Source organism: Chaetura pelagica, unplaced genomic scaffold (genome assembly GCF_000747805.2).
Source record: "Chaetura pelagica isolate M959 unplaced genomic scaffold, ChaPel_1.0 scaffold559, whole genome shotgun sequence".
Lineage (NCBI taxonomy): Eukaryota > Metazoa > Chordata > Aves > Apodiformes > Apodidae > Chaetura > Chaetura pelagica.
Genome location: NW_009970722.1, coordinates 952701 through 962890, shown reverse-complemented (window position 1 = coordinate 962890; position 10190 = coordinate 952701). Strand labels below are relative to the sequence as shown.

General features: G+C 39.8%; 1 protein-coding gene across 1 annotated transcript in view; it reads left to right on the top strand.

Annotated features, from left to right (window-relative positions):
• The window catches only part of TNPO1 (transportin 1), a 107921-nt gene that overhangs the window by 45229 nt on the left and 52502 nt on the right, over positions 1-10190 (top strand). Inside the window, exons 2-3 of the mRNA XM_010006384.1 lie at positions 1720-1803; positions 2934-3132. Of these exons, the coding sequence (XP_010004686.1) occupies positions 1720-1803; positions 2934-3132 (283 nt within the window). The remainder of the gene's footprint in view (positions 1-1719; positions 1804-2933; positions 3133-10190) is intronic.

The window sequence follows — 10190 nt, the reverse complement described above, 5'->3', positions numbered from 1 at the left end:
GAGGCGAAAGCTGTAGCTGGCGGGCGGGGGACCTCTGGCAGGGCCGCTGCCTGTACCGCCTCCTGGGCCGGCTGGCTCTGATAATGCGCATTTTGCTACGTGGTGAGGATGTTTCTGCTCGCCTAGAAGCCTGAGCCTGAAATACTGCTCGTTACAGTCGTTAAAATTCACGGTTAGGGTCAAGTCTACGGTGTGTGGCTTCTTGTGCTGCTTTGCAGAGCTTTTAATGTTAATGTTGCAGGTCGCTGGGTTTTTTACCCCCCAAAATGTTTTGATTCTAGGTTTTAAGGAACAAAGATGAATAGAGTAAAATTTTAAATTAAAACTAATAGCAGCTTAGGTCTCGAAAAATAAAGCCCTCATCTACTGTCTCCTGCTCCTTGAGCTAGCCATGTTAAGTGCTTTAAAATATCTAGAAATTCTGAATACCTGAAATTCTAGGAAAGGTGTGAGTTTAGCATCTTGATCCCTTTTTATGTAAGGCATTGGCTTGAAGGCCTTCATAAAAGGCAGCAATTTAATTCAGTAGATAAGAACATAAATGTGTGTGGTTTTATATATATTTATGTTATTTTAAGAGTTTTGCTTGAAGCCAAATTTGCTCCACTTGTAGTCTTTAGGAACAGATGCAGTCAAGCTTGGGTAGGCTTCTGCTCTTAATTAGAAGGTGAAGTAGTTTTCATCTTAATCATCTTGTTCTTGCAGCTGTTTCAGATTTTTAAGGTGCTATTGCCTTCTTTGAAAAATCCTAAGCAGAAGTGTCTAAGTAAGTTAAGTGTTCTGATAATGGTCCAGATTTAAATTGATGCTCTTTGAAATTTAAAATACAAAAATGCTTATAGCAGAAGTGTTTGTATTGTAGCTTCTATGTAAAATTAGATTCTAAAGCTCTGCAACAACTGTCTGGTTTGTTTATTGAAAAACAGCAGCATGTGTGCTGGATGAGCAATACAGGTGATTCTGTCTTGAGTAGAAATTGTAAAAAGAAGTGCTGTTAACTAATGTTTGAAATTCTTTTTAAATGGTAAGGGTAACTTCTGACGTGTGGTTTCAAGGAGGTCCTCATCTGTTGGCCTTTAAAAGTTAAGGAAGTACCACTACTGTAAAAATCAGGAAAAATGTTCTAATACATCTTGACATGCCATGTCCTGTAGAAAAAAAATATTTTAAAACTTTTACACTGTTTCCAGCAAGAGGGTTTTTTGTATTGTAGAATGCTACTTAGTAACATGTCCAAGTAGGGTAGTGATTGATGGCTACAAATCTAAAGTACTCTGTGTGCAAAATTTTTTGTAAGATTATTAGTGTGTTGAGTCTGTCATGCTCTTTCTTTGGTGCTGCTTTGGCACATTTGGGTGGTTAGAACTCAAATATAACAAAGTGGGGACTACAGGTGAGCCAAAACCCTTTGTGTTAACCAACTTGTAAATTGGTAAGGCTTCAGATTTTTTTTCAAATGAAGATACTAGGTTTGTTTTGTTTTTTTTTAGTAAAAAAAAAAAAAAAGGAAAGAAATTAAAGTTAGTGAAAAAAAGTGTTAAGGAAATGTGGCCTATTTGCTATTCTTTGATACCTAAATAAATATGTTCTCATTAAATTTCTATTAAATACTATTCTTTCAGTTCTTTCTACTCGCTTCTGCAGCTGCTTCCTGCTTAATCAATTGGAATTCTGTTGTTAGTAATGTTCAACTGACTGTTTTGGTGATTGTTTCTGAAGCTTGGAGAAGAAGAAAAAGAATTTGATAAGTGCTACCCTACTTCTTGTCTATTCCTGAAAAAGCTCTTTGACTTGGCATCCTTGGTAACAGTCTCTGGATGTGTGGTTTTTAATTATTTTTTTTTTAATTTCTAGGGCCCATGTAGAATATTTTATATTATTTTTCACTTGCCCTGGTCATCCTCCTGTTCACATTACATCTTTTATGTGTTTCACAGCAAAGGATCTTGTGGCTGTGATAAGTGCACTTTATTCTTTTATAAAGTAGGAAGAGGGCAGGCTTTTCTAGCAAAGTTACTACTTGATGCAGACAGCCTAAATATCTAAAAATGAAATTTCTTAGTTTGTGGTTGAGACACTGGCTGTTGGTCATTGGAAAGAAATGGATCCTTTAGAACTGGAAGGATTTACAAGCCTGTCAAATCCTAACATACGGGTATTTGGTATTTAGCTTTGAATGTTTAGAGATTTAGCTAAACAGCAAATAATCTTCTAAAAATATTTTTTTGTTAAATGTCTCAATTGTTTGCCATACTAGTAGGTTTAGTAACTTAGAGGTGACACTGCATTGACTTAAACTACTATTGTTGAGTAGTATACCTGTTTGTACCAGGGTGTGAGAAGAGAATGCAAGGAGAATGCCAGATCATGGACCTAGCCAAGCAGTGGAAGGATATGGGGAAATTTGAGGCAGAAGTAATGACACATTTTAGGGGAAAAAAAAATCTACATACCTTCCTAGCTGTTTATAAACATAACCGTTCTTTCTGCAGTTAAGGAGCTTTTTGTCTTTTTAGGTTGGTTGTTGATTTTTGGTTTGTGGGGTTTTTTTGTTTTGTTTTTAATGAGGCTGTAAATAAGCATGAGCTTCTTGGTACGGCAATCATAAAATCAGTAGCTTATCAAAATCCTAGCAGTTGTATTTTAATGCTGAAATGTTTTTATTAATTGTGGAGGGGAAGATATATTATGGGATGATTGTGTCTCGGTAGATTCCTGAGGTTTTGTGGTCTTCTGAGAGTAAATACCGAAATCCTAAACTGTACAGAGGAAGGTTTTTTTAGAGGCTTTACAAATATTTTTGAAGTATCTATTAATTTGTGTCTGTCCCTATATTTTTTCTAGATTTTTCCCATTACCAAAAGCTGTTGCTTCATTAGGAAAATTACAGAAACTGTTTTTGATTGTTCATACTCCGTTTTGTGAGCTTATAGTCACAGCTGGTTGAGACTGCAAATGATGCAGTGGCATATAACTCATTTAATAATCTTTGTATCCAGAAGGCTATAAATGCTGTATGTGACAATTCAGCTTTCTTTAACAATTTATCTCTTCAGAAACTAGAACAACTCAATCAGTATCCAGATTTCAACAACTACCTGATATTTGTTCTTACAAAGTTGAAGTCTGAAGGTAAGTTCTTGAAATATTAACTGTTTTATTCTACTTTTTTATTTTGCTGTTTTCCTTTTTAATTTACTTAGGTTGAAAGAAATAGGAAGCTGATGCCTGTGGTGGGTTGACCCTGGCTGGATGCCAGGTGCTCAACAAAGCTGTAGTATGACTCCCCTCCTCAACTGGATAGTATATTGAAGAGCTTGTGGATCGAGATAAGGACAGGGACATCACTTACCCGTTACTCTCATGGGCAAAACAGACTCAGCTTGGGGAAATTAGTGTGATTTTTTACCAATCAAACCAGAGCAGAGTAATGAGAAATGAAACCAAATCTTAAAACACTTTCCCCTGAACCCCTCTCTCTTTCCTGGATTTAACTTTACTCCTGTTTTTCTCTTTGTCCTCCCACTGAGTGGTGCCAGGGGAATCAGGGTTGCAGTCAGTCCCTCATGGTTTTTTTTTCTACATCTTCTTCTTTCTGGGGTAGACACCTCACACTAATTGTCTGCTTCAGCATGAGGTCCCTCCTCTGGGAGACAGTTCTCCACAAACTTCTCTAGTGTCATCATGAACTGTTCCAGTGTGGGTCCCTTCTGCAGGGAGCAGACTGCTGCAGTGTGGCCTTAGCCAGTGGCAGATCCATCTTAGAGCCAACTCGTATTGACTCTGTATCAGACATAGAAGAAGCTTCTGCCAATTTATCACAGAAGAGGCACCTGTAGCTCCCCAGCTACCAAAACGTTGCCATGCAAACCCAATACAATGCCTGTAGTCAGTTTGCTGTTAGTTGGTATCCATAGTCATGTAAAACTCATCCTCTCAGGAGTCGTTGTGGAAAACAATATTATGACTTACTGGTGCTTGTAGTTTCAGTCATGGAATGGATTCCATTCTAAATGCCCTATGAAATCTTAGCAGAACTGTTGATGCATCATACCTCTATCAGACTGCAGTGATATTGTTTAATAACTTTGATGAGTCGTGACTATACACATCATAAAACATGCTGCTGAATTAAGTGATCTTTGTCTCTGTGGTAATGAGTCTGTTAAACATTTGGAAGATCACATACTAGAGTTATCCAGAGGTGACATCTATCAGAATCTTCATTCTGAAGTCTTAATTCTAATAAAGTGCAGCTAGAAATCAACTGGCCACTCACTGTTTAATGGATGTCAGTACAAAATTAAGAGTAGGAGATAGTAACTATTGCAAAAATAATTGGACGGAGGTGTTCTATCCAAGGAGAAAAAAACAGGATTTGGCAGGTTGAGAGAGCAAGCAAGTTGGGGAGGAGTAGTAAGTTAACCTCTATAAGAGGTGCTTGTGATCAGACTGCACTGATACCTCTAATAGGTACATCAAGTCTTGTGTGGGACTGCTGAGAAACAGCTGTTGCTTCAGAGATGCTCTTGGCCGGCATCAGTGACCTTTTTAGAGTCAAAATCTTTTGTCCAAAGGAACTGGTTTTTAACTTTGTATTTCTAGTTCTGGAAACTTGCAGAATTCTTAGAGTTCTAGAATCAAGTCTGGTGTTGATGCTTTTCATAGTATTTGCCAAGTTCAAAATACCCTGTTACCTTGCTTGGGCAGGGCTAATGCAGGATGGTGAAAGACTGTTGGTTGAATGTGCTTCACATCCAACCAACAGCCCTCCATTGTCCCTCATTACTCCATTGTCCCTCATTAGCCCTGCCCAAGAAAGGTAAAGAGAACATTAGAATTGCTGCTCAGTAACTCTGGTAGTCCTCTTTTTGACCACGGGACTTGGGGGGGGGAAACGTGGTGGAATTGTCAGATAGGTCTTCGCTACATTGAAGAGGTATTTTTTTCTTTCCTGAAGTGTTCTGTTGCCAGTCTGTCCTCTATTCTTGCCAAGTTTGTTGTCTAGGGGAAGGCACCAGTGTGCTTATACCACAAACCAAAGCACCTACAGGTAATTTATACTGATCAAAGTTCACACTTCTGTTGTGGTAGTACTGTCTCAGCAGAAGGAACCATGAAAAAAGCTTTCAACATCACTGTCAGCTTATTTGGTAAAAAAAAGGTGTTTGATAGTGCATAAGAAAGATCTTAGCAGATGGGGCTAACCGTTGATTCAGTTTTTGCCACTGTTGAAACCACTCCTATGCTTAAGGATACCTTTACAGGACCATTTCCGAATATGGGAATTCGGTAATAGTTGATTGAAATGTGTGTTAAATAGCCTTATTATATTGCAGCGGAGGTTATACCACATTATCTTTGGCCTGAGTCTTATGCCTCTGCGGGCAAGTAACTAGGCTTGCAAAACTGCCTTCTTCACCCCGATGCCTCTAAGGTACTTAGGTAAACCTTATGTGTGGCACCTAGCAGCATTATTTTTTGGTTGCAAAAGATACAAGGTATAACTTTTTTCCTCCAGTGTTAGCTTGATCAAGCTTCTGTGTCTGAATGCTTGTGACTTGTTGGTTTTAGGTCTATTGTGATAATCCTACACACATGTGGTGGTTTTATTGTCATAGTTTTAAAATTCTGTGGCCCTTGTTAAGCTGTTAAAGCTTCCTGGAAATAGGTGTTGCCCTGCTACCAGTGAAGTTGTATATTCTGTTTCTTTTCTTTTAACTGGTGGCATTTTTGAAGTTAGTGTTGGGAGTCTGGATGAATGCCACTGTTAAGAGTATCACAATATAAAAAATGTCAAAGAAATAGCATTCTGTCATGGAAGTCAGAGAGTAGGCAGGCTTCTGTAGGAAAATATAATCCCAAGCCATTAAAGATTGAGGTATAACTCTCTAGAATGTGCTTCCTAGGAGGCATGATGTTCGGAGATCTTCCGTAGTTGGGTGAGACGGAAACTATCTGAATGAAATAAGCTTGATTTTACTAATTGATCTGTAAATGAAAATATTACTCAGTTGTTCTGTTAGTTTACCTGTTCCTTCTTGGTTTGTCGGGTGTAAAACCTCTCAGATAATACAATGGCAGTGTCCTACCTTAGTGTTAGTTTTGTGGTTGTGGTTTTGGGTTGTGGTTTGTTTTTTTTTTCCTGGTGTCCCCTCAGCTGAGTTCATATTCTTGTATCTTGTGTATTCTGTTAATATGTTGCTTTCTGGAAGCTTGTTATTTTGGCTTCTCAGATCACTCTGTATTTTGTGTGGTTGACTGAAACAGTCCTGTACCTTTGTTCTTGCATTATTTACTTATCTGCATCTTCCGTTCTTTGTTCCAAGTCATGCATCTAAATCCTCCTTTCCTTGTTCACATTTTTGCATCTGTAGTTCTAGTCTGTTCCCTTAAAGGAAAGTATGAAAAAGTGTTATCTTAATTTCAGTCTCCTTGTAGTCTTGCTGTGACCAGTTCTAGCTTCTAGTTAAGGTATACTAAGGCAATAGTCCAAGACATTTGAAGCAGGAGGCAGGTCAGAGGATGGACCTCTAGATGTCCTAATATGGAGAGTTTATTTTCTAAGCCCAGCTTCTGAGTTTGTTTTGGGCCTTGTTGACCATAATGTTGAAATTTCCAAAGCTGTCTGTATTAAAGCCTTGTTTTGTTTATAGCGTCTGTAAATGAATGCTTGTAAGATCTTTCTTTTTTCCCCTACCTACCTAAAACAGACTGACGCAAAAAAATCCTTCTTAATTCATCTGTCTTGTCATTTTGTAGGACGACTCTGCCAATTCACTGGTGTTTTATTTGTATTATTTTTAACCTGGAATTATACCATGCTTTATCTCACACACAATCCTGAATTTTGTGACTGAGAAGTGGATCTGGCTTGTGCTAAATTTTGATAATTTTGATAAAAGGTTATGTCCATTATAATTCACCAGGAATATACTCTGATCTTCATACATACAATTTTTCCAGTAGGGTGCATTTGGTGTGATGACTCATAATCCTGCTACAATATTTTGTTGATGCAAAGTTGTATCAGCATACTGTGAGATGACATGGTCTACTTGCATCAGCAAAGAATTCTGTATTGCCTCCTGGGAACATTTTTCTGTTCAAATCTTAGGAAACTAAAATGAGACTTGGTAATCTTTTCAGACTGTTCCTGCTATGTTTCTACACCTATCCGTTCTTTGACTGTGATCTTCACACTTCTGAGTGAAAAAAAGGAAGCTGTCTTTATATAGGGTCAGAATTAGTGTGGCATTCTACTTGGTCCAATGGCTTTCATGTAGGTGGATGTTGTATAGAAAAATTGCAAGAACGAAAGTGGTGTTGAAGCTTGCCATGTCTTAGGTAAGATTTGACATACCTAATACCTCTGTGTGGGGAAAAACAACAGAACTACTGAGATGATATCTATTCTAGTTAAGATTCAGCCTTTCCATCCTTATTCCTGAAACACACATCCTTTCGCAGATCTGTCTTTTTATCCTTTTTAGACAAGAAACAGAGGCATAGCTTATGCACAGTTTCTGTGAAGTTTTGCATTTGTTGCCTGTCCTCTGTCCACTGGGCTCTTGGCAGGACCTAGACTAATGGAGAAATACGGAGACAAATGCATAATAGTCCTGGTAGCTTTCTGCTGGCCCATATAGCTGTAGTTTTCTATTCTCTTGCAGCTATACAAAGCCTTTCTGATTCTGATCTTGGATTGTGTTTTAGTGATTGACTCTTCACCCTACCCTAACATGGGAACTCTGGTCTTTGGTCTCAACAGAGCATTGTTTCAGTAGATTGATCATGGCCTGGTGTAAGGCTGTTACAGTCAAGGATCAGAATCCTTGCAATGAAGTTTTAATCTGAAGGTGAATGATTTATAATTTTATTTTGAATTATTAAGGTTGGAAGGCACCTTAAAGATCTTAAGGTTCCAACCTCCCTGCTATGAGCTGGGACACCTCCCACTAGACCAGGTTGCAGAAGGCCTCATCCAACCTGGCCTTAAACACCTCCAGGGAGGGCCTTCCACAACCTCCCTGGGCGACCTATGCCAGTGCCTTAGTACCCTCATGGTGAAGAATTTCTTTCTGATGTCTAAACTGAATCTCCCCTTTCTCAGTTGAAAACTGTTACCCCTTTTCCTATCACTGCCCTCTCTGGTGAAAAGCCCCTTCCCAGCTTTCTTGTAGGCCCTCTTCAGGTACTGGAAGGCCACTATAAGGTCTCCTTGGAGCCTTCTTCTCCATTCTGAACAGCCCCAACTTCCTCAGCCTGTCTTCATAGTAGAGGTGCTCTAGCCCTTAGACTGTCTTCATGGCCTTTCTCTCACCAGCAGATCCTTGTCTTTCCTGTGCTGAGAGCTTCAGAGCTCTACACGCTACTCCAGGTGGCATCTCACCAGAGCAGAGTGGAGGGGCAGAATCACCTCCCTGGCCCTGCTGGCCACACTCCTTTTGATGCAGCCCAGGATGTGGTTGGCCCTGTGGGCTACACATGAACACTGGTGGTTCATGTTGAACTTCTCATCTACTACCACTCTCCTAGGTCCTTCTCCTCAAGGGCTCCTCTACCCATTCTCTCCCTAGCCTGTATTTGCACCCAGGTGCAGGACCTTGCACTTGGCCTTGTTGAACTTGATGAGGCTGGCATTGGCACCTCTCCAGCCTCTTTGGTCCCTCTGGATGGCCTCGCTTCCCTCCAGGGTGTCACCCACAAAACATCAGCAGACTTGCTGAGGATTCAGTCAATCCCACTGTCCATGTCTTCGAGAAAGATTAAACAGCACTGGTCCCAGTACTGACTCTTGAGGAATGCCACTTATCACATTTGGACATCAAGCTGTTGACCACTGCTCTTTGTGTGCATCCGCCCTGCCAATTCTTTATTCATGGAGTGATCCGTCCACTGGGATATGGTAATGCAGATTTAAGGAAAAAGCTTCTCCTAAGTAGTTGTATAGGATACATATCGCATGTGAGAAGTGACAGATTATTTTTTTTATTTATTTAAAGTATTTGAAAGAAACTTTGAAGTTATCCAGTGGATTGCTTTATGTGGTTCAATGCTTAAAGAATTATTTTCAGGAGCTCCTCAATCTGAGCATCCAGAATTACGTTATGGGATCTATAGTATTCTTTCTTTTTCCTGAAATCCATAAAAGGAAAGCATTGAAAAAGAACATGTAAAATAATAAGTTTCTTGATCATAGAATTCCCAAAGAGCTTCTCAGCCTAAATCTTCTCCCAACTCACGCAATGGTCTTTGAGTAGGTATCTTAGAAGAGTCTGGGACTACTGCCTGGTGCTGGTGTCCAGGGGAAACAGAAGTAATCCTGGGGATGCCTGTGAGACATCCTGGTGAACTAATGGGAATGAAAGTGCCTCTAATATGAACAAAACACCTCAGGTAGCTACCTTAGGTAGAAGAGTTTGGGGCTGACACCTGAGAATTGACCTGAGTCTCCAGAGGAGGCCAGCACACTTCTGAATATGCTGGGGACAATTCCCAGGACCTACAGGGTATGGACCCGTAACTAACATTGACAAAACTTAGCAAGTAGTTATTTTGGAGTAGTCTAGGGCTGCTATCTAAGAATTCACCTGTCTCTAGATCAGACAAACGTGCTCCTGGAGATACCTGTTTCTAGGCTCCTGCAAGTCTTGTGAAGTCTGTTGGAGGCAGTTCCATTCTCTGTACCTTGATGCGAGTCCCCCCCAGGCAGCTTTGAAGTGTTTTGGCCTGTTGTTTAGCTTAGTGCCTTTGTATACTTTATCACATTGGTTTAGTTTCTTCAAAAGTGCTGTTTACTCTCAGCATTTTTGAGGCAAGTCTTGGAGTGTATTTTTTCTCAAACAGCTTGTGGAGAGAAGGGACAGAAGTTTCCAGGCTTTCCCTTGAGTATTAAGATTATAAAATTTTCAGTTTTGTTTGGGATGCCTTTTCCTGAAGTTCAGGTAGCCTTGGGCAAGATCTCTTTTGGCCTCCCATTAAATTTGACTTTTTTTGGGTTAGCTGGAGAAACTTCACCATCTATTTGAACCCTTTCCTTAGTGCATCTTAAGAGCTGAATGTAGTCTGCTTTAAGGGATATTTCCTTGTATGCTGTTTTAAAGTCAACACTCATAGTTGGTGATGTTTGGTTGTTTCTCAAGTCAAATCTAACCTATAATGCCAGCATCCCTATGTAGTGTTTCCCT